Consider the following 24,728-nt stretch of genomic DNA (forward strand, 5'->3'; position numbering starts at 1 on the left):
AATAGATTAGCTATAAAGGAGTTGAAGAAAGCTTTGTCTGCTCATTCGATTTCCTTGAGGGTACTTGCCCGATTGGTGGGCCTCCTAGCATCGTCCATTCAGGCCATTATCCTGGGTCCTCTACACTATCATGCTCTCCAGAGGTTGAAGATTCTTCACCTTTGCAGGGGTCTGACTTACTCCGAACTGATTGTTCTTTCTCAGGAGGCCCGGACGGAGCTTCTGTGGTGGCTGACTCATATGGACGCTTGGAATGGCAAGGCGATTTTTTCCTCAGTTCCAGAAGTGATCATAGAATCAGATGCCAGCAGATGGGGCTGGGGAGTCAGATGTGGTCAGATGGAGACGGGGGAACTTCAGTTGCACATCAATTGCTTGGAACTTCTGGCGGGTTCCTTTGCAGTAAAGACTTAGGGGGTCATTCTGACCCCGGCGGTCTCAGACCGCCGGGGCCAGGGTCGGCGGGAGCACCGCCGACAGACCGGCGGTGCCCTGCAGGGCATTCTGACCGCGGCGGTTTGGCCGCGGTCAGAGTCGGAAAACCGGCGGTCTACCGCCGGTTTTCCGCTGCCCTGCAGAATCCTCCATGGCGGCGGAGCGCGCTCCGCCGCCATGGGGATTCTGACACCCCCTACCGCCATCCTGTTCCTGGCGGGTCTCCAACCAGGAACAGGATGGCGGTAGGGGGTGCCGCGGGGCTCCTGGGGGCCCCTGCAGTGCCCATGCCACTGGCATGGGCACTGCAGGGGCCCCCGTAAGAGGGCCCCACCTTGTATTTCAGTGTCTGCTTTGCAGACACTGAAATACGCGACGGGTGCCACTGCACCCGTCGCACCCCTGCAACTCCGCCGGCTCTATTCGGAGCCGGCATCCTCGTTGCAGGGGCATTTCCGCTGGGCCGGCGGGCGCTCTTTTGGAGAGCGCCCGCCGGCCCAGCGGAAATGTAAGAATGGCCGCCGCGGTCTTTTGACCGCGGTGCGGTCATTTGTCGGCGGGACTTTGGCGGGCGGCCTCGGCCGCCCGCCAAAGTCGGAATCAGGCCCTTAGTCTCCCTTCTAATCGAAATGTTGTATCCTTCTGAAGATGCATAACATTTCAGCAGTTCGGTACATCAACAAACTAGGGGGAACACGGTCCCAGATGTTGGTGGAAATTGCAAAAGACTTCTGGCATTTTTGTCTAGCACATCAGATTTCCATAATAGCGTAATATATCCTGGGGAAAGTGAATGTGGTCGCGGGCTGGAATTCCGGGTATCTGAGGGATGCCAGCGATTGGTGTCTTCACGCCAGAATATTTCAATTCCTGAGTCAGCTTTGGGGTCCATGCTCGATAGACCTGTTTGTGTCGCAGCTGAATACTCATCTTCCACTTTTCTTCAGTTGGAGACTGGATCTGAACGCTCTCTGTTCGGATGCCTTTCTCCAAGTTTGGACGGGAGGATTGCATTATGCCTTTTCCCTGTTCTCCATGATTCACCGAGTTCTCTCCATGACTGACCGAGTTCTCTCCCAGGTAATTCGTCAGAGAGCAGAATTAGTTCTGATAACACCGTGTTAGAAAGCTCAGTCGTGGTTTTCGGTGGCGTTGACGATATGTTGTGCTGCTCCAGTTCGAAAACTCCCTTCTGTGGATCTTTTGTTGGACCCAATGGGGAAAACAGTTGTTGCTCGTGGCTTGGAAGATATCAGGGGATCCTCTCAGGGCACAGGAATTTCGGAAGACACTAGATTTTTCCTTTCTCAATTCTTGGCACCTAGTACGCATAAACGATATGCCTCCGCCTGGAGGAGATGGTTGGATTGGTACAGTGAGAGGGGTGTGGATCCCTTGGGGGCCTCAGTGCAGATGATAGCAAATTTGTTGTCACATTTTGCAGCTCAAGGTCTAGCATACAGAACGGTGAATAATTTTAGATCTGCCAGTTCAGCTAAATACCCTCACATTGATGGTAAACCAGTGGGTGAACACCCGTTAATCTGTAAATTATTGCATGGTGTTCGTATGCTTTGTCCTCCTCTTCCAAAATATTCAACTCTTTGGGATGTCAATATTATTTTGAAGTTTTTGGTGGCTTGGCCGGCCAATGAAGCTTTTTCAAGGAAGCAACTGTCAGCAAAATTGACCATGTTACTTTGTCTAATTACATACTGGAGAGTCTCTGACGTAAAAGTCTTGGACATTACAGGTAGAGTTTTTTCTTCTACAGGAGTCTCTTTTTGTACAAAATCAGATTCAAAATGTATTAGTTATCCAGCGTTTAGAGATAACTCAAAATTATGTGTAGTAAACTGCCTAAAGGTATATGAAGATGTTACTAGAGAACTGCGCAGAGATGTAACTGGGCAATTATTGATTTCCTTGCAAAAGCCCTTTGGTCCTGTTTCCTCCGCGACTCTTGCGAGAGGGCTCAGGTGGTTGTTGCAAGAGGCAGGCATTGTTACCTCTATTTTTGGAGCTCATTCTGTTTGTGGGCTATGGCTTCCAAAGCTTTCAATTCAGGTTCTAGGTTGGAAGATATCATGGCAGCAGCAGACTGGTCATCAGGTTCTACTTTTAAATTGTTCTATCATAATCGGATTGTAGATGTGGCTTCTGAAGTGATCGCTCAGCTTTGAACTAGCAGAATCCAGAGCCTCCAGTCCTGACATAGAATCAAATAATTTCTAACTTTCGTGACAAGATTTTTCAATTCTATTAAGGACACGGAGGCGAGGATTATCCCGCCCAGGGTATTTAGATTATGTTGCAAAGTATGTCATTAATATCAGATTGAAATGTTTGTTGTCCCATCCGATATTTGTTTACATGGAGTGATAGTTTAGGAGGTTACCCCTTTACTATCTTTTCTAAATGAGAAGCCGACTTGATGAACACGTTTCGGTAATCTTCTGCAGATCTGGCGGAGGATGATTAGTTCCTTGCACCGTTGTGCAATCTTCCAGCTTCCTTGTTCGGGAAGACATTGTTTGGCTGGAATTCAGTTTTTCATGTCGATTGGTTGGTTATTCTGTTCTCCTTGCCATGGACGTGCGAAGAAAGAGGACGGACTTTGCTAACTTTGTGTTATATAAAGGATAGCTGATCCTGATTGGGGGGTCATTGTGAGGCTCTGTGACTATGGGAAATATAGTTATATTTGTTAATGTGTTTCTATTGGCTGCTGTGTGTTGACAGTAAAGAGAGAGAAAAGCATAATCCTCGACTCTGTGAACTTAATAGAATTGAAAATTCTTGTCGCGAAAGCTAGAACATTTTTGATCCATCTCTATCCTAAACAGGTTACAACTGATTTTATCTTTTTTACGCCTGTCAGAGACTCCTGGCGGGTGTAAAGGCATTTACTACTGTTCAGAAAGCAGTAACTCCTGCTCAGGAGTGGGGAATGGGCCCTCCGGGGTGTGGTGTGCCGTGAGTGTGGGGCACTCACATACATGTGTGGGGAGTGTGTGTCCACAAACTCCTCCCCCACCCAGGATGCAAAGGGGACCCGATCACCAGATCTGGTGCTGGTGGGGGAGGAGGGGTGTTTCTCAGCAGAGAACAACACACAAGTACTCTGTGGCAGAAGTGGAGAGCTCCAGCCCTAATTTTCCATTTGTTTATTATTATTGCCTTCTGTGTGTCACCTGAAGTGGACAGACCCCCCGGCTTTGTCTCACCCAGCAGTGGGCACACCCTTGCTCTGTGTTGTCAGCAGTGGATCTGAGTCACCAACAGCAGACAGACCCCAGCTGTGGTCACCCGGCAGTGGACAGACTCCAGCTCTGAGTCACCCAGCAGTGGACAGTCCCCGCCTTGTGTCACCTAGCACTTCGTCAGACCACAGCCTTTTGTCCCCCAGCAGTGGGCAGACCCCTGTGTAACCCAGCAGTGGACAGACCCCTGTGTCACTCAACAGTCCTTGTGTCCGTGTGATCCTGGACATACCCCGGCTGTCCCTGCCTCACTCCTGCTCGCAATCATTGGCGAGTGATTGTAGTGGCCCCTTGTGAGTGAGGATGAGCTCCTGTGAGTGAGGATGGGCTCCTGTGAGTGAGGATGGGCCCCTGGGGGTGAGGATTGCCGCTGTGGTTGAGGATGGACCCTGTGGGTGATAACGGGCCCCTGTGGGTGAGGATGGGACCCTGTGGGTGAAGAGGGACCCTGTGGGTGAGGATGGCCCCTGTGGGTGAGGATGGCCCTGTGGGTGAGGATGGCCCCTGTGGGTTAGCCTGAGCCCCTGTGAGTCAGGATGGCCCATGTGAGTCAGGATGGCCCCTGTGGGTGAGGATGGCCCCTGTGGGTTAGCAGGGGTCCCTGTGGGTGAGGACGGGCCCCTGTGGGTGAAGAGGGGCCCCTGTGGGAAAGGATGGCTCCTGTGGGTGAGGATGGCCCTTGTGGGAAAGTATGGCCCCTCTGGGTGATGATGGGCCCCTGTGGGTGAGGATGGCTCCTGTGGGTTAGCATGGGCCCCTGTGGGTTAGCATAGGCCCCTGTGGGTGAGGCTGGCCCCTGTGGGTGAGGATGGCCCCTGTGGGTGAGGATGGCCCCCTGTGGGTGATAACGGGCCCCTGTGGGTGAGGATGGGACCCTGTGGGTGAAGAGGGACCCTGTGGGTGAGGATGGCCCCTGTGGGTGAGGATGGCCCTGTGGGTGAGGATGGCCCCTGTGGGTTAGCCTGAGCCCCTGTGAGTCAGGATGGCCCATGTGAGTCAGGATGGCCCCTGTGGGTGAGGATGGCCCCTGTGGGTTAGCAGGGGTCCCTGTGGGTGAGGACGGGCTCCTGTGGGTGAAGAGGGGCCCCTGTGGGAAAGGATGGCTCCTGTGGGTGAGGATGGCCCTTGTGGGAAAGTATGGCCCCTCTGGGTGATGATGGGCCCCTGTGGGTGAGGATGGCTCCTGTGGGTTAGCATGGGCCCCTGTGGGTTAGCATAGGCCCCTGTGGGTGAGGCTGGCCCCTGTGGGTGAGGATGGCCCCTGTGGGTGAGGATGGCCCCCTGTGGGTGAGGATGAGCTCCTGTGATTAGCATGGGCCTGGGTTAGCATGTGCAAGACGTGGCTCTTCGGATGAGGCCACTCCCCCCCAGCGCCTTGAGACCCTCACTGGTGAGGAACCGCCCTTTACAAATACTGATTGATTGATGGACCCCTGTGGGTGAGGATGGCCCCTGTTAGTGAGGATGGGCCTCTGTGGGTGAGGATGGCCCCTGTGGGTGGGGATGGGTCCTGTGGGTGAGGATTGACTCCTGTGGGTGAACAATGGGTCCTGTGGGTGAGGATGGGCCCCGGTGGGTGAGGATGGGCTCCTGTGGGTTAGCATGGGCCTCTGTGGGTGATGATGGCCTCTGTGAGTAATGGATGGCCTCTTGTGGGTGAGGATGGCCCCTGTGGGTGAGGATGGCCTCTGTGGGTGAAGATGGCCTCATGTGGGCGAGGATGGCCTCTGCAGCTGAGGATGGGCCCTTGAAAGTGAGGATGGCCCCTGTGGGTGAGGATGGGCCCCTGCGGGTGAGGATGGGCCATGTGGGTAAGGATGGCACCTGTGGGTAAGGATGGCTCCTGTGGGTGAGGATGGCCCCTGTAGGTGAGGATGGTCCTGTGGGTGAGGATAGCCCCTGTGAGTAAGGATGGCCCCTGTGGGTGAGTATGGCCCCCTGTAGGGGAGGATGGCCCCTCTGGGTGAGGATAGCCCCCTGTAGGGGAGGATTGGCCCTGTGGGTGAGTATGGCCCCCTCTAGGGGAGGATTGGCCCTGTGGGTGAGAATAGCCCCCTGTAGGGGAGGATGGCCCCTGTGGTTGAGGATGGGCTCCTGCAGGTAAGGATGGCCCCTGTGAATGAGGATAGCCCCCTGTAGGTGATGATGGCCCCTGTGAGTAAGAATGGCCCCTGTGGGTGAGGATAGCCCCTAGTAGGGGAGGATGGCCCCTGCGGGTGAGGATAGCCCCTTGTAGGGGAGGATGGGCCCTGCGGGTGAGGATAGCCCCCTGTAGGGGAGGATGGCCCCTGTGGGTGAGGATGGCCCCTGTGAGTAAGGATGGCCCCTGTGGGTGAGGATAGCCCCTTGTAGGGGAGGTTGGGCCCTGCAGGTGAGGATAGCCCCTTGTAGGGGAGGTTGGGCCCTGCGGGTGAGGATGGCCCCCTGTAGGGGAGGATGGGCCCTGCTGGTGAGGATGGGCCCTGCGGGTGAGGATAGCCCCCTGTAGGGGAGGTTGGGCCCTGCGGGTGAGGATAGCCCCCTGTAGGCGAGGATGGTCCCTGTGGGTGAGGATGGCCCCTGTGAGTAAGGATGGCCCCTGTGGGTGAGGATAGCCCCCTGTAGGTGAGGATGGCCCCTGGGGGTGAGGATAGCCCCCTGTGGGTGAGGATAGCCCCCTGTAGGTGAGGATGGGCCCTGCGGGTGAGGATGGGCCCTGCGGGTGAGGCTAGCCCCCTGTAGGGAAGGTTGGACCCTGCGGGTGAGGATGGTCCCCTGTAGGGAAGGATGGGGAGGATGGGCCCTGCGGGTGAGGATAGCCCCCTGTAGGCGAGTGTGGGCCCTGCGGGTGAGGATGATCCCTGTGAGTAAGGATGGGCCCTGCGGGTGAGGGTGGTCCCCTGTAGGGGAGGTTGGGCCCTGCGGGTGAGGATGGCCCCTGTGGCTGAGGATTGCCCCCTGTAGGGGAGGATGGGGAGGATGGTCCCTGTGGGTGAGGATGGGCCCTGCGGGTGAGGATTGCCCCCTGCAGGGGAGGATGGGGAGGATGGTCCCTGTGGGTGAGGATGGGCCCTGTGGGTGAGGATAGCCCCCCTGTAGGGGAGGATGGGGAGGATGGTCCCTGTGGGTGAGGATGGGCCCTGCGGGTTAGGATGGCCCCTGTGGGTGAGGATGGCCCCTGTGGCTGAGGATTGCCCCCTGTAGGGGAGGATGGGGAGGATGGGCCCTGTGAGTAAGGATGGCCCCTGTGGGTGAGGATGGTCCCTGTGAGTAAGGATGGTCCCATGTAGGGGAGGTTGGTCCCTGTGGGTGAGGATGGTCGCTGTGAGTAAGGATGGCCCCTGTGAGTAAGGATGGGCCCTGCGGGTGAGGATGGCCCCTGTAGGTGAGGATGGCCCCTGTGGGTGAGGATGGCCCCTGTAGGGGTGGATGGGGAGGATGGGCCCTGCGGTTGAGGATGGGCCCTGCGGGTGAGGATGGTCCCTGTAGGTGAGGATGGGCCCTGCGGGTGAGGATGGGTCCTGCGGGTGAGGATGGTCCCTGTGAGTAAGGATGGGCCCTGCGGGTGAGGATAGCCCCCTGTAGTGGAGGTTGGGCCCTGCGGGTGAGGATGGTCCCCTGTAGGGGAGGATGGGGAGGATGGGCCCTGCGGTTGAGGATGGGCCCTGCGGGTGAGGATGGTCCCTGTAGGTGAGGATGGGCCCTGTGGGTGAGGATGGCCCCCTGTAGGGGAGGTTGGGCCCTGCGGGTAAGGATGGCCCCTGTGAGTAAGGATGGCCCCCTGTAGGTGAGGATGGTCGCTGTAGGTGAGGAAGGCCCCTATGGGTGAGGATGGCCCCTGTGAGTAAGGATGGCCCCTGTGAGTAAGGATGGTCCCTGTAGGTGAGGAGGGTCCCTGTGGGTGAGGATGGGCCCCTGTAGGTGAGGATGGCCCCTGTGAGTAAGGATGGCCCCTGTGAGTAAGGATGGTCCCTTTAGGTGAGGATGGTCCCTGTGAGTAAGGATGGTCCCTGTGAGTAAGGATGGTCCCTGTAGGTGAGGATGGTCCCTGTGAGTAAGGATGGTCCCTGTGAGTAAGGATGGCCCGTGTGGCTGAGGATGGTCCCCGGGGGCAGTCGGTCTCACTCAGACTTACAACCCCAGACTACCGTCGTCGGAACCAGTGAGGCTCTGGCTGCAGCCATCGCCTTGTTTACTCTCCGGAGTCTTCGTTCGAGTCCTGTCCCACTCCAGGAGCAGCTCGGTGGGTTTGTGCGGTGGTCCCAGAGGAGGGCGAGCCAGCAAGTGAACATAGAGAGCCGAGCCGGAGCCGAGGAGGGTCTGCCGGGTCTCCCAGAGCCCACGCACCTAATCTGTGCAAACAGCATGTAAACACATGATAACATTTAAAAATACATTTCTTTAACATGCAAATAAGTTTCAATTTAATAAATCTGATTATGTTACTACATTGAGAGACTTTTGATAAAAGTGAGAGATTTAAGTATTAAAAAACAAAACAAATATCCAGCCCCGCCATGCCATTTGTGAACTAAGGGGGGAACCACTTGTCATCTGCACCCTTCCTGTGGGTGGCCGGATTCTTACCTGGTGCAACATTATAGTCTATTTAATCCAGACACAAGAGAGGCGCTTGTATAGCGCCCAGCTTGAACTTGAGTATTTCAAAGCGCTCGAATAAAGTGAGGAGAAAAGGGAAGCACACTGAAATCAAATATTTGCTCAGGATCACACAGTGTGGTCCAGCGGGGAAGCCGTGAAATTCCTCGGTTTTCTGATTTCATGTTGTGCCATTCAACCCCCCCCCCACCCCCGATCGCTTTCACTATCTTTTTTTCAATCAAAGGTTATTTTTGTCTTTAATTCTTGGCACCTTAGGTAAGAGTCTGGGTAGAAAGCAGAGAGCACATTAAAGCTCGGCTCGTGTTGGGCCTGAGGGTCCAAGAGGGCTCGAGCTGTCAGTGCCAGGCCGCCCTGGAGGGGGTACCTTGTGTGTGATGGGGACGAGTGCATGAGACTCCAGGCCGCAGGGGTCCCCTCTGTTGTTGGGGAGTCGGGGCTATTTAAGGTCAGAAGCCCATTGATGCGGCAGGCCACGTATAGCGCCTTGCTGCCCCTCACGTGATTCCGTAGCACCATGCTACTTGGTCCAGTCTGGTGCCACCCGAGCTCACGTGGTAAGGTGCCCTGTCTGAGTGCGCACCTGGGGCTGGTAACGATTATGGGGCCTATTTGTGAGGAGGTTGGCATCGATTGTGCACCAGGCAACATGGTGCACGAGTGATGCAAGTATTAAGTCAGATTTATGAAGCCACGGAAGGCCACTTTACGTGGGCTCGAGTGAGTCCATAACTCTGGAGTAAGGCAAGGAAGTGCAAATCTTTGTGTCGTATTCCTCTGCGCAAGGCGGGCACTCCATGCTTATCGCATTCCTATGCGCGAGGCGGGCATTCCATCGGTGTTGCATTCCTCTGCGCGAGGCGGGCATTCCATTGATGTCGCATTCCTATGCGCGAGGCGGGCATTCCATAGGTGTTGCATTCCTCTGCGCGAGGCGGGCATTCCATTGGTGTCGCATTCCTATGGGTGAGGCAGGCATTCCCTAGGTGTCGCATTCCTATGCGCGAGGCAGGCATTCCATAGGTGTCGCATTCCTCTGCGCGAGGCGGGCATTCCATTGGTGTCGCATTCCCTGCGCAAGGTGAGCATTCCATAGGTGTTGCATTTCTCTGCACGAGGCGGGCATTCCCTAGGTGTCGCATTCCTATGCGCGAGGCGGGCATTCCATAGGTGTTGCATTTCTCTGCACGAGGCGGGCATTCCCTAGGTGTCGCATTCCTATGCGCGAGGCGGGCATTCCATAGGTGTCGCATTGCTATGTGCGAGGCGGACATTCCATAGGTGTTGCATTTCTCTGCACGAGGTGGGCATTCCCTAGGTGTCGCATACCTATGCGCGAGGCGGGCATTCCATAGGTGTTGCATTTCTCTGCGCTAGGTGGGCATTCTGTAGGTGTTGCATTCCTCTGCGCAAGGCGGGCATTCAATTGGTGTCGCATTCCTCTGCGCAAGGTGAGCATTCCATAGGTGTTGCATTCCTATGCGCGAGGCTGGCATTCCCTAGGTGTCGCATTTCTATGCGCGAGGCGGGCATTCCATAGGTGTCGCATTCCTATGTGCGAGGCGGACATTCCATAGGTGTTGCATTTCTCTGCACGAGGTGGGCATTCCCTAGGTGTTGCATTCCTATGCGCGAGGCGGGCATTCCATAGGTGTTGCATTTCTCTGCGCTAGGCGGGCATTCCGTAGGTGTTGCATTCCTCTGCGCGAGGCGGGCATTCAAATGGTGTCGCATTCCTCTGCGCAAGGTGAGCATTCCATAGGTGTTGCATTCCTATGTGCGAGGCTGGCATTCCCTAGGTGTTGCATTCCTCTGCGCAAGGTGAGCATTCCCTAGGTGTCGCATTCCTCTGCGCGAGGCAGGCATTCCCTAGGTGTCGCATTCCTCTGCGCGAGGCGGGCATTCCATAGGTGTCTCATAGCTGTTCCCACGCAACTCCCATGGTTTCTGAAGCATTTCCAGATTTACCAGAGCTGGTGTACCTGGGTACGGACAAACAGATGCTCCTTCCCAGCAGAGTACTAATGAGGGGAAATAGCTTTATTTCTACCCGTTTTCCCTCTTTCTATGAGTGCTGTGTTCTGCAGCACACATAGAAAGAGGAGTATGTCTCAAGGGGTCTTTTTGTGCACAAGACTTTCCTGCACAAGAACAGCCCTGCATGCAGTTGCGCGCCCTAGTACCTCGGTGCAGGGGTACCTGCCTTGGTGCTAGGATACTAAAATGGCACCAGTGCAGTGGGAGAAGCAGGCACGAGCCCTGCCCTGCCCCCCCCCCCCCCCCCCGTCACACAGCGCAGCAGCAGGTGAGTGCACCTCGGTGGCCCCTTTGGGTATGTGACCGACGCGAGGCATGCTGGGGTTATGTGTGGGGTGATCAGAGGTGCCCTTAACATGTTGGTGGCCCCTTTGGGTATGTGACCCAGGCGAGGCATGCTGGGGTTATGTGTGGGGTGATCAGAGGTGCCCTTAACATGTTGGTGGCCCCTTTGGGTACGTGACCCACGCGAGGCATGCTGGGGTTATGTGTGGGGTGATCAGAGGTGCCCTTAACATGTTGGTGGGCACTTTGCATGCTTGTGTTGTACAGTCGCGCCCCAGGTGGCACTTGGGGACCACTTCGGGGGCACCTCCTCCAGGTGGGTCCTCTCCACTGTGGCACTAACGGGTTCCCTCTCTCCCTCCAGATAACCACCGTGTGAGGACCGTCTGCGAGGGGGACAGGATGCGGCTGACCTGCAGGAACACCTCGGTGCTCGCCCTCTACTCCGCCAGCTATGGGCGCCCCCTGCGCGGGAGCCCGGAGTGCGCCTCCGGCCCTGACATCGGTAGGTCTGAGGGTCAGGGGGGGGGCAGGATCAGGGGGTCAAGGGAGCCCAGGGTCAGGGGAGCCCGGAGTGCGCCTCCGGCCTTGACAGCGGTAGGCCTGAGGGTGGGGGGGGGGGGGGGGGGGGGTGGGGGCACCAGGGTCAGGGGGGCCTAGGGTCAGGGGAGCCCGGAGTGTCCTCCGCCCCTGACAGCGGTAGGTCTGAGGGTCGGGGGGGGGCACCAGGATCAGGGGGGCCCAGGGTCAGGGGAGCCCGGAGTGCGCCTCCGGCCCTGACATCGGTAGGTCTGAGGGTCGGGGGGGGGCACCAGGATCAGGGGGGCCCAGGGTCAGGGGAGCCCGGAGTGCGCCTCCGGCCCTGACATCAGTAGGTCTGAGGGTCAGGGGGGCCCAGGGTCAGGGGGGCCTAGGGTCAGGGGAGCCCGGAGTGTCCTCCGCCCCTGACAGCGGTAGGTCTGAGGGTCGGGGGGGGGGGCACCAGGATCAGGGGGGGCCAGGGTCAGGGGAGCCCGGAGTGCGCCTCCGGCCCTGACATCAGTAGGTCTGAGGGTCAGGGGGGCCCAGGGTCAGGGGGGCCTAGGGTCAGGGGAGCCCGGAGTGTCCTCTGCCCCTGACAGCGGTAGGTCTGAGGGTCGGGGGGGGGGGGGGCACCAGGGTCAGGGGGGCCTAGGGTCAGGGGAGCCCGGAGTGTCCTCCGGCCCTGACATCGGTAGGTCTGAGGGTCAGGGGGGCCCAGGGTCAGGGGGGCCCGGAGTGCGCCTCCGGCCCTGACATCCGTAGGTCTGAGGTTCAGGGGGGACTCAGGGTCAGGGGAGCCCAGGGTCAGGGGAGGGGAACGTCAGAGCTGGGCCAGATTGTTTGAAATACCGTTTTCCTTGAATTTATTCTTAATGTGTGTGATCTGTGAGAGTCTATTGCAGACATTTTGTAGAGAAACGTTGTGTTTATGTTCCCATAGCTCAGGCCGGCTTTGGCGTTGGTGGCCTGTAGGAGGCTGGACTGGCTTGTAGTGAGTACCAAGGGGTACTTGCACCTTGCACCAGGCCCAGTTATCCCTTATTAGTGTATAGGGTGTCTAGCAGCATAGGCTGATAGATAATGGTAGCTTAGCAGAGCAGCTTAGGCTGAACTAGGAGACGAGTGAAGCTCCTACAGTACCACTAGTGTCACTTGCACAATATCATAAGAAAACACAATACACAGATATACTAAAAATAAAGGTACTTTATTTTTATGACAATATGCCAAAGTATCTCAGTGAGTACCCTCAGTATGAGGATAGCAATTATACACAAGTTATATGTACACAATACCAAAAATATGCAGTATAGTCTTAGAAAACAGTGCAAACAATGTATAGTTACAATAGGATGCAATGGGGACACATAGGGATAGGAGCAACACAAACCATATACTCCAAAAGTGGAATGTGAACCACGAATGGACACCAAACCTATGTGACCTTGTAGAGGGTCGCTGGGACTATTAGAAAATAGTAAGGGTTAGAAAAATAGCCCACCCCAAGACCCTGAAAAGTGAGTGCAAAGTGCACTGAAGTTCCCCAAAGGACAAAGAAGTCGTGATAGGGGAATAATGCAGGAAAGACACAAACCAACAATGCAACAACTGTGGATTTCCAATCTAGGGTACCTGTGGAACAAAGGGACCAAGTCCAAAAGTCACAAGCAAGTCGGAGATGGGCAGATGCCCAGGAAATGCCAGCTGTGGGTGCAAAGGAGCTTCTACTGGACAGAAGAAGCTGAGGTTTATGCAGGAACAAAAAGGGCTAGAGACTTCCCCTTTGGTGGACGGATTCCTCTTGCCGTGGAGAGTTGTGCAGAAGTGTTTTCCCGCCGAAAGAACGCCAACAAGCCTTGCTAGCTGCAAATCGTACGGTTAGCGTTTTTGGACGCTGTTGTGGCCCAGGAGGGACCAGGAGGTCGCAAATTGGACCAAAAGAGAGAGGGGACGTCGAGCAAGACAAGGAGCCCTCTCAGCAGCAGGTAACACCCAGAGAAATGCCACAAACAGGCATTATGAGGATGCGTGAAACGGTGCTCGCCGAAGTTGCACAAAGGAGTCCAACGTCGCCGGAGACCAACTTAGAAAGTCGTGCAATGCAGGTTAGAGTGCTGTGGACCCAGGCTTGGCTGTGCACAAAGGATTTCCGCCGGAAGTGCACGAAAGCCGGAGTAGTTGCAAAAGTTGCGGTTTCCAACAATGCAGTCTGGCGTGGGGAGGCAAGGACTTACCTCCACCAAACTTGGACTGAAGAGTCACTGGGCTGTGGGAGTCACTGGGACAGAGTTGCTGGATTCAAGGGACCTCGCTCGTCATGCTGAGAGGAGACCCAAGGGACCGGTAATGCAGCTTTTTGGTGCCTGCGGTAGCAGGGGGAAGATTCCGTCGACCCACGGGAGATTTCTTCGGAGCTTCTAGTGCAGAGAGGAGGCAGACTACCCCCACAGCATGCACCACCAGGAAAACAGTCGAGAAGGTGGCAGGATCAGCGTTACAGAGTTGCAGTAGTCGTCTTAGCTACTATGTTGCAGTTTTGCAGGCTTCCAGCACGGTCAGCAGTCGATTCCTTGGCAGAAGGTGAAGAAAGAGATGCAGAGGAACTCTGATGAGCTCTTGCATTCGTTATCTAAAGTTTCCCCAGGGACAGAGACCCTAAATAGCCAGAAAAGAGGGTTTGGCTACCTAGGAGAGAGGATAGGCTACTAACACCTGGAGGAGCCTATCAGAAGGAGTCTCTGACGTCACCTGGTGGCACTGGCCACTCAGAGCAGTCCAGTGTGCCAGCAGCACCTCTGTTTCCAAGATGGCAGAGGTCTGGAGCACACTGGAGGAGCTCTGGACACCTCCCAGGGGAGGTGCAGGTCAGGGGAGTGGTCACTCCCCTTTCCTTTGTCCAGTTTTGCGCCAGAGCAGGGCTAAGGGGTCCCTGAACCGGTGTAGACTGGCTTATGCAGAATTGGGCACATCTGTGCCCATGAAAGCATTTCCAGAGGCTGGGGGAGGCTACTCCTCCCCTGCCTTCACACCATTTTCCAAAGGGAGAGGGTGTAACACCCTCTCTCAGAGGAAGTCCTTTGTTCTGCCATCCTGGGACAAGCCTGGCTTGACCCCAGGAGGGCAGAAACCTGTCTGAGGGGTTGGCAGCAGCAGCAGCTGCAGTGAAACCCCAGGAAAGGCAGTTTGGCAGTACCAGGGTCTGTGCTACAGACCACTGGGATCATGGAATTGTGCCAACAATGCCAGGATGGCATAGAGGGGGCAATTCCATGATCTTAGAAATGTTACATGGCCATATTCGGAGTTACCATTGTGAAGCTACATATAGGTAGTGACCTATATGTAGTGCACGCGTGTAATGGTGTCTCCGCACTCACAAAGTTCAGGGAATTGGCCCTGAACAATGTGGGGGCACCTTGGCTAGTGTCAGGGTGCCCTCACACTAAGTAACTTTGCACGTAACCTTTACCAGGTAAAGGTTAGACATATAGGTGACTTATAAGTTACTTAAGTGCAGTGTAAAATGGCTGTGAAATAACGTGGACGTTATTTCCCTCAGGCGGCAGTGGCAGGCCTGTGTAAGAATTGTCAGAGCTCCCTATGGGTGGCAAAAGAAATGCTGCAGCCCATAGGGATCTCCTGGAACCCCAATACCCTGGGTACCTCAGTACCATATACTAGGGAATTATAAGGGTGTTCCAGTAAGCCAATGTAAATTGGTAAAATTGGTCACTAGCCTGTTAGTGACAATTTGAAAGAAATGAGAGAGCATAACCACTGAGGTTCTGATAAGCAGAGCCTCAGTGAGACAGTTAGTCACTACACAGGTAACACATTCAGGCACACTTATGAGCACTGGGGCCCTGGAGAACAGGGTCCCAGTGCCACATACAACTAAAACAACATATATACAGTCAAAAATGGGGGTAACATGCCAGGCAAGATGGTACTTTCCTACACAACCCCCCCCCCCAAACGAAGGACAATAAGACTAGCCATGACCTGATGAGTCTTCATTGTCTAAGTGGAAATATCTGGAGAGTCCATCTGCATTGGAGTGGGTACTCTAAGGTCTATGTTCCACTGTATAGTCCATTCCCTGTAGAAATATGGATCACCTCAACAATTTAGGATTTTCACCTTTCATTTGTTTTAGCCAAAGTAGAGGTTTGTGGTCTGTCTGAACAATGAAGTGAGTGCCAAACAGGTATGGCCTCAACTTCTTCAGAGCCCAGACCACAGCAAAGGCCTCCCTCTCTATGGCAGACCAATGCTTTTCTCTAGGGGTCAACCTCCTACTAATAAAAGCAACAGGTTGATCCTGGCCCTCAGAATTAAGTTGTGATAGGACTGCCCCTACTCCTAATTCAGATGCATCAGTTTGGACATAGAATTTTTTAGAGTAACAAGGGCTTTTCAGGACAGGTGCAGAGCACATGGCCTGCTTCAGCTCCTCAAAAGCTTTCTGACAGTTTGCTGTCCATAATACCTTTTTAGGCATTTTCTTGGATGTGAGGTCATTAAGAGGGGCTGCAATGGAGCAATAGTTCTTAATGAACCTCCTGTAATACCCAGTGAGGCCTAGGAAGGCTCTCACCTGAGTCTGTGTAGAAGGGGGGAACCCAATCAATAATTGTTTGGATTTTCCCCTGAAGTGGTGCAATCTGTTCCCCACCAACGAGGTGTCCCAGATAAACCACCTTGCCCTGCCCTATCGGGCACTTTGAAGCCTTGATAGTGAGGCCTGCCTTTTGCAGGGCCTCCAAAACTTTCCATAGGTGGACCAGGTGATCATCCCAGCTGGAGCTAAAGACAGCTATATCGTCCAAATATGCTGCACTGAAAGCTTCCAGCCCTTGCAGGACTGTGTTCACCAACCTCTGAAAAGTGGCAGGTGCATTTTTCAATCCAAAAGGCATTACTGTGAACTGGTAATGGCCTCCAATGGTTGAAAATGCAGTTTTAGGTTTAGCATCTTCTGATAATTTGATCTGCCAATACCCTGCAGTCAAGTCAAAAGTGCTTAGATACTTGGCAGATGCCAGTGTATCTATGAGCTCATCTGCCCTGGGTATAGGGTGAGCATCAGTTTTGGTTACCAAGTTAAGACCTCTGTAGTCTACACAAAACCGCATTTCCTTCTTTCCATCTTTGGAATGGGGTTTTGGTACAAGTACCACAGGAGAAGCCCATGGACTTTCAGAGTGCTCAACCACTCCTAGTTCTAACATTTTCTGCACCTCTTGCTTTATGCAGTCCCTGACATGGTCAGGTTGCTTATAGATCTTACTTTTGACAGGCAAGCTGTCTCCAGTATCTATAGTGTGCTCACACCAAGAAGTGGTACCTGGCACAGTAGAAAAGAGTTCAGAGAATTGATCTAGGAGATTTATGCAATGGTCTTTCTGCTCAGCAGTAAGACAATCAGCCAAAACTACACCTTCCACAAGAGCATCTTGTTCTGTGGAAGAGAAGAGATCAGGTAGAGGATCACTGTCTTCTTCCTGTCCCTCATCAGTTGCCATGAGCAGGGTGAGATCAGCCCTGTCATAGTAGGGTTTTAGGCGGTTGACATGGAACACCCTAAGGGGACTCCTGGCAGTGCCTAAGTCAACTAAGTAGGTGACTTCACCCTTTTTCTCAACAATTGTGTGGGGTCCACTCCATTTATCTTGGAGTGCTCTTGGGGCCACAGGCTCCAAGACCCACACTTTCTGCCCTGGTTGGTACTGAACCAAAACAGCCTTCTTGTCATGCCATTGCTTCTGGAGCTCTTGGCTGGCCTGAAGGTTTTTACTGGCCTTTTTCATATACTCAGCCATCCTTGATCTGAGGCCAAGTACATAGTCCACAATATCTTGTTTTGGAGCTTTTAGAGGTTGTTCCCAACCCTCCTTGACAAGTGTGAGTGGACCCCTAACAGGGTGTCCAAAAAGAAGTTCAAAGGGGCTGAAGCCCACTCCTTTCTGCGGTACCTCCCTGTAGGCAAAAAGGAGGCATGGTAGAAGGATATCCCATCTCCTGCGGAGTTTTTCAGGGAGACCCATAATCATGCCTTTGAGAGTTTTGTTAAATCTCTCCACCAGTCCATTAGTTTGTGGATGATAGGGTGTAGTGAACTTGTAAGTCACACCACACTCCTTCCACATGGCCTTTAAGTATGCAGACATGAAATTGCTTCCCCTGTCTGATACTACTTCCTTTGGGAAGCCCACCCTGGAAAATATTCCCAAGAGGGCCTTTGCCACTGCAGGTGCTGTAGTGGTCCTTAAAGGAATTGCTTCAGGATATCTTGTGGCATGGTCCACTACCACCAAGATAAACCTATTGCCTGAAGCAGTAGGAGGGTCAAGGGGGCCAACTATGTCAACCCCTACCCTTTCCAAGGGAACCCCAACCACAGGCAGTGGAATAAGGGGTGCCTTTGGGGTGCCACCTGTCTTGCCACTGGCTTGACAGGTTTCACAGGACTTACAAAAATCTTTTGTGTCCTCAGACATTCTAGGCCAATGAAACAAGGGAACAAGCCTGTCCCATGTTTTCATTTGTCCTAGATGCCCAGCTAGGGGAATGTTGTGGGCCAGAGTTAGGAGGAACTTTCTGTACTCTTGAGGAATCACTAATCTCCTGGCAGCTCCAGGTTTAGGATCCCTTGCCTCAGTGTACAAGAGGTTGTCCTCCCAGTAAACTCTGTGAGAGTCACTGACATCCCCATTAGCCTGTTTGACAGCTTGCTGTCTCAGACCCTCTAATGTGGGACAGGTTAGCTGTGCCACACTCAGCTCCTCCCTGGCAGGCCCCCCTTCACCCAAAAGCTCAGCAGTGTCTGCTTCAAGCTCCTCTGGTGTAGGTTCTGCACAGGGAGGGAATTCTTCTTCCTCAGAAGTTGAATCCACTGTAGAGGGAGGGATAGTAGGAAGTGGTTTGCTTGTACTAGCCCTAGCTTTAGGGAGCACTTGGTCCATTGTTCCAGGATCCAAGCTTCCCTGTCCTTTTTGCTTTTTGGCCTGAGCCCTTGTCAAAGCAAAAATATGCCCTGAAATGCCCAGCATTGCTGCATGGGCCTCCAACTCCACATCTGACCAAGCTGATGTCTCCAAATCATTTCCTAGTAGACAGTCTACAGGTAAATCTGTGGCTACCACAACTTTCTTTGGACCAGTAACCCCCCCCCAGTTGAGATTTACAACAGCCATGGGGTGGCTAAGTGTGTTGTTGTGAGCATCGGTTACTTGGTACTGGTGACCAAGTAGGTGTTGTTCAGGGTGGACCAGTTTCTCTATGACCATAGTCACACTGGCACCAGTGTCCCCGTAGGCCTGAACCTCAACACCATTTATTAGGGGTAGCTGCTTGTACTTATCCATATTAAGGGGACAAGCAACTAAGGTGGCTAAATCAATAGCCCCCTCAGAGACTAACACAGCCTCTGTGGTCTCCCTAACCAGACCAACCCCAACTAAGTTACCAAAAGTGAGCCTAGCTACTCCCTTGGATTGGCTATTAGTAGGTTTGCTCCCACCACCACTGCTATTAGTAGGGACACTAGGTGTAGCAGTAGGGGTTGTAGTGGTAGGAGGCTTGGTGCTTTTCTTTGGACAACTGGGATCTGTTGTCCAATGGCCTTTTATTTTACATAAATAGCACCATGGTTTCTTTTCCTTGTTTTGATTAGAAGAGGATTTGGGCCCACCACCCCCACCAGAGTTCTTTTGTGGGCCTGATGAAGACTAATTTTTAGATTTGTCCCCACCCTTTTCAGAAGACTTACCATCCTTCTTCTTGCCATCTTTGTCACCCCCTGTATGAACTTTTCTGTTCACCCTTGTTCTGACCCATTTGTCTGCCTTCTTTCCCAATTCTTGGGGAGAGGTCAGATCAGAGTCTACCAGGTACTGGTGCAACAAATCAGACACACAATTATTAAGAATATGCTCTCTCAGGATCAAGTTATACAGGCTGTCATAATCAGTAACTTTACTGCCATGTAACCACCCCTCCAAGGCCTTCACTGAATGGTCAATGAAATCAACCCAGTCTTGTGAAGACTCCTTTTTGGTCTCTCTGAACTTTATCCTGTATTGTTCAGTGGTTAAGCCATAACCATCCAGGAGTGCATTCTTAAGAACTGTAAAATTATTGGCATCACTTTCTTTCACAGTAAGGAGCCTATCCCTACCTTTTCCACTAAATGATAGCCATAGGATAGCAGCCCACTGCCTTTGAGGGACATCCTGTACAACATAGGCCCTCTCAAGTGCAGCAAACCACTTGTTAATGTCATCCCCCTCCTTATAAGGGGGAACTATCTTGTGCAGATTCCTTGAATCATGCTCTCTTGCAGGATGACTATGGGGAATACTGCTGCTGCCACCATGGGTTTCTAAACCCAATTTCTGTCTTTCCTTCTCTACTTCTAAGGTCTGTCTTTCCAAATCCAGCTGTTGCTTCTTGAGCTTCAGTCTGGTTTGTTCCACTCTCAATCTATTGAGCTCCCTTTCTAACAATCTGTCTTCAGGGTGGGTGGGAGGGACATTCCTAGACACAGAAGTATGGTGAGAATGGACAGAAGGAGACCTGTCCCTTACAGAAGACACCCTAACAGCTTGGCTAACAGTATAATGTGAGAGCACACCATCTGTATGGTGTGATTCAACCTCTGTATCAACTATGCTAGACTGTCTAGTAATGGGCAGGCTAGGAAGTTTCTTTCCTGAATCTTTTCCTGGGGGAGTCCCTGGATCAGATTGGGAACCATTTGCTACTTTTTCAACAGATGTGGCCCCTAAGGCCTTATCTTGTTCTCTAAGCATATTAAGCAACAATTCCAAAGAAGGATTCTTCCCTACACTCAAACCTCTCTCTATGCAGAGACTCCTTGCTCCTTTCCAGCTAAGGTGATCATATGCAATCTTAGACAGGTCAACATTTTGGCCTGTGCCAGACATTTTTAGAGAGAGTTAAAGTGATAGAAAAAGAGAAAAAAGTTTTCAGAGCTTTTAGAAAGACAGAAAAAAAACTTTTTAAACTTTTTAGAACTTTTTATAAAGTTTAGAAGTACTTTTCAGCACTTAGAAAAGAGTGAAAAGAGAAAATGCAAAACTTTTTAGCTATGTGTACACACACTGAACTTGTTTTGTATATTTTTCTCTTATGAAAAGTACAATGACAAGAGTGGTAAGTAGTCTCAAAGCACTTATCCCACCGCTGCAAAACCAATGTAGGAGGCTGGACTGGCTTGTAGTGAGTACCAAGGGGTACTTGCACCTTGCACCAGGCCCAGTTATCCCTTATTAGTGTATAGGGTGTCTAGCAGCTTAGGCTGATAGATAATGGTAGCTTAGCAGAGCAGCTTAGGCTGAACTAGGAGACGAGTGAAGCTCCTACAGTACCACTAGTGTCACTTGCACAATATCATAAGAAAACACAATACACAGATATACTAAAAATAAAGGTACTTTATTTTTATGACAATATGCCAAAGTATCTCAGTGAGTACCCTCAGTATGAGGATAGCAATTATACACAAGTTATATGTACACAATACCAAAAATATGCAGTATAATCTTAGAAAACAGTGCAAACAATGTATAGTTACAATAGGATGCAATGGGGACACATAGGGATAGGGGCAACACAAACCATATACTCCAAAAGTGAAATGTGAACCACAAATGGACCCCAAACCTATGTGACCTTGTAGAGGGTCGCAGGGACTATTAGAAAATAGTAAGGGTTAGAAAAATAGCCCACCCCAAGACCCTGAAAAGTGAGTGCAAAGTGCACTGAAGTTCCCCAAAGGACAAAGAAGTCGTGATAGGGGAATAATGCAGGAAAGACACAAACCAACAATGCAACAACTGTGGATTTCCAATCTAGGGTACCTGTGGAACAAGGGGACCAAGTCAAAAAGTCACAAGCAAGTCGGAGATGGGCAGATGCCCAGGAAATGCCAGCTGTGGGTGCAAAGGAGCTTCTACTGGACAGAAAGAGCTGAGGTTTCTGCAGGAACAAAAAAGGCTAGAGACTTCCCCTTTGGTGGATGGATTTCTCTTGCGGTGGAGAGTTGTGCAGAAGTGTTTTCCCGCCGAAAGAACGCCAACAAGCCTTGCTAGCTGCAAATCGTGCTGTTAACGTTTTTGGACGCTGCTGTGGCCCAGGAGGGACCAGGAGGTCTCAAATTGGACCAGGAGAGAGAAGGGACGTCGAGCAAGACAAGGAGCCCTCTCAGCAGCAGGTAGCACCCGGAGAAGTGCCAGAAACAGGCAGTACGAGGATGTGTGAGACAGTGCTTGCCGAAGTTGCACAAAGGAGTCCCACGTTGCCGGAGACCAACTTAGAAAGTCGTGCAATGCAGGTTAGAGTGCCGTGGACCCAGGCTTGATTGTGCACAAAGGATTTCCACCGGAAGTGCACGGAAGCTGGAGTAGTTGCAAAAGTCGCAGTTTCCAACAATGTAGTCTGGCGTGGGGAGGCAAGGACTTACCTCCACCAAACTTGGACTGAAGAGTCACTGGACTGTGGGAGTCACTTGGACAGAGTTGCTGGATTCAAGGGACCTCGCTCGTTGTGTTGAGAGGAGACCCAAGGGACCGGCAATGCAGCTTTTTGGTGCCTGCGGTAGCAGGGGGAAGATTCCGTCGACCCACGGGAGATTTCTTCGGAGCTTCTAGTGCAGAGAGGAGGCAGACTACCCCCACAGCATGCACCACCAGGAAAACAGTCGAGAAGGCGGCAGGATCAGCGTTACAGAGTTGCAGTAGTCGTCTTAGCTACTTTGTTGCATTTTTGCAGGCTTCCAGCGCGGTCAGCAGTCGATTCCTTATCAGAAGGTGAAGAGAGAGATGCAGAGGAACTCTGATGAGCTCTTGCATTCGTTATCTAAAGTTTCCCCAGAGACAGAGACCCTAAATAGCCAGAAAAGAAGGTTTGGCTACCTAGGAGAGAGGATAGGCTAGCAACACCTGGAGGAGCCTATCAGAAGGAGTCTCTGACGTCACCTGGTGGCACTGGCCACTCAGAGCAGTCCAGTGTGCCAGCAGCACCTCTGTTTCCAAGATGGCAGAGGTCTGGAGCACACTGGAGGAGCTCTGGACACCTCCCAGGGGAGGTGCAGGTCAGGGGAGTGGTCACTCCCCTTTCCTTTGTCCAGTTTTGCGCCAGAGCAGGGCTAAGGGGTCCCTGAACCGGTGTAGACTGGCTTATGCAGAATTGGGCACATCTGTGCCCATGAAAGCATTTCCAGAGGCTGGGGGAGGCTACTCCTCCCCTGCCTTCACACCATTTTCCAAAGGGAGAGGGTGTAACACCCTCTCTCAGAGGAAGTCCTTTGTTCTGCCATCCTGGGACAAGCCTGGCTTGACCCCAGGAGGGCAGAAACCTGTCTGAGGGGTTGGCAGCAGCAGCAGCTGCAGTGAAACCCCAGGAAAGGCAGTTTGGCAGTACCAGGGTCTGTGCTACAGACCACTGGGATCATGGAATTGTGCCAACAATGCCAGGATGGCATAGAGGGGGCAATTCCATGATCTTAGAAATGTTACATGGCCATATTCGGAGTTACCATTGTGAAGCTACATATAGGTAGTGACCTATATGTAGTGCACGTGTGTAATGGTGTCCCCGCACTCACAAAGTTCAGGGAATTGGCCCTCAACAATGTGGGGGCACCTTGGCTAGTGCCAGGGTGCCCTCACACTAAGTAACTTTGCACGTAACCTTTACCAGGTAAAGGTTAGACATATAGGTGACTTATAAGTTACTTAAGTGCAGTGAAAATGGCTGTAAAATAACGTGGACGTTATTTCACTCAGGCTGCAGTGGCAGGCCTGTGTAAGAATTGTCAGAGCTCCCTATGGGTGGCAAAAGAAATGCTGCAGCCCATAGGGATCTCCTGGAACCCCAATACCCTGGGTACCTCAGTACCATATACTAGGGAATTATAAGGGTGTTCCAGTAAGCCAATGTAAATTGGTAAAATTGGTCACTAGCCTGTTAGTGACAATTTGAAAGAAATGAGAGAGCATAACCACTGAGGTTCTGATTAGCAGAGCCTCAGTGACACAGTTAGTCACTACACAGGTAACACATTCAGGCACACTTATGAGCACTGGGGCCCTGGAGAACAGGGTCCCAGTGACACATACAACTAAAACAACATATATACAGTGAAAAATGGGGGTAACATGCCAGGCAAGATGGTACTTTCCTACATGGCCCCCGCTGCAACAATCTTTTTGGTGACCCCTCCTTACTGCCCCTCCCCCCCAATGAGCTCCTCATCGCATTCCGTCATTACCACCAGGCAACAGTGCCCCTCGTCTCTCCCTAGCCCCCCTTTCAGTTACATTTCATTTGTTTTAAAGCACAAGTAAAGGCCGGCTTTACTAATCCACTCAGCTATCAACATAAAACATAGCTCTCTTCTTTGCCGCAGGCACATTAACCCTCTGCGCTACTTTATATCCAGTCAAAACAGCCGCTAGAGAAACTCCGATTTCTCTCTCTAGCAAGAACATTAAACACAAGAGTCATCTTGGCATTTTAAGTGCTTCCTGAAGGCTGCTCAAGAAACATTTCAGCAGGTGCTTTTAAATCGCAAGTTTTGTAAGTTATTGCTAAACACAGCGCCCCCTGAGGTCGGCACCCCCCCAATCCACCTCAGCACCCGGTGCGGCCGCCCCTGGAGCCAGCCCTGCATGCAGCATCCATAGATAGTTTCTTTTAGATCAAAGCAGAGCCTCACACATGAGAAATGGGAGAGGGTCACAGAGATTATTTGCAGTAATACGGGTGAGCTGCTGCTGTGTTACAATATTGCAAACACAAGTCACTATCCCTGAATATTATATCTAAACACATTTATAATTTGGACCAATGTCTGTGGCTGTCAGTGACCTGGACAGAGAGGCCATCACACAGCTGAAACTGGGTCATAACTTCAAAGCTGTTCCGAACAGGGGCCCAAAAGTAGGATTGGCCCCAGGCTCCTGAGGAGGACTGGCCCGGGCCCCTGAGGAGGATTGGCCCCCCTGATGAGGATTGGCCCTGGGCCCCTGAGGAGGATTGGGCCCCCTGAGGAGGATTGGCCGTGGGCCCCTGAGGAGGATTGCCCCCCGAGGAGGATTGGCCCAGGGCCCCTGAGGAGGATTTGTAGGAGGCTGGACTGGCTTGTAGTGAGTACCAAGGGGTACTTACACCTTGCACCAGGCCCAGGTATCCCTTATTAGTGTATAGGGTGTCTAGCAGCTTAGGCTGAAAGATAATGGTAGCTTAGTAGAACAGCTTAGGCTGAACTAGGAGACGAGTGAAGCTCCTACAGTACCACTAGTGTCACTTGCACAATATCATAAGAAAACACAATACACAGATATACTAAAAATAAAGGTACTTTATTTTTATGACAATATGCCAAAGTATCTCAGTGAGTACCCTCAGTAGGAGGATAGCAAATATACACAAGATATATGTACACAATACCAAAAAATATGCAGTATAGTCTTAGAAAACAGTGCAAACAATGTATAGTTAAAATAGGATGCAATGGGGACACATAGGGATAGGGGCAACACAAACCATATACTCCAAAAG

The 24,728-nt window shown here is 52.4% G+C and overlaps 1 protein-coding gene across 3 annotated transcripts in view; it reads left to right on the top strand.

Annotated features, from left to right (window-relative positions):
- The window catches only part of LOC138262277 (protein eva-1 homolog C-like), a 272,791-nt gene that overhangs the window by 164,364 nt on the left and 83,699 nt on the right, over positions 1–24,728 (top strand). For all 3 annotated transcript variants that reach the window (XM_069212164.1, XM_069212165.1, XM_069212166.1), the window contains one exon: positions 10,984–11,124. In XM_069212164.1, the coding sequence (XP_069068265.1) occupies positions 10,984–11,124 (141 nt within the window). The remainder of the gene's footprint in view (positions 1–10,983; positions 11,125–24,728) is intronic.

The sequence above is a fragment of the Pleurodeles waltl genome, chromosome 10, assembly GCF_031143425.1.
Source record: "Pleurodeles waltl isolate 20211129_DDA chromosome 10, aPleWal1.hap1.20221129, whole genome shotgun sequence".
NCBI lineage: Eukaryota > Metazoa > Chordata > Amphibia > Caudata > Salamandridae > Pleurodeles > Pleurodeles waltl.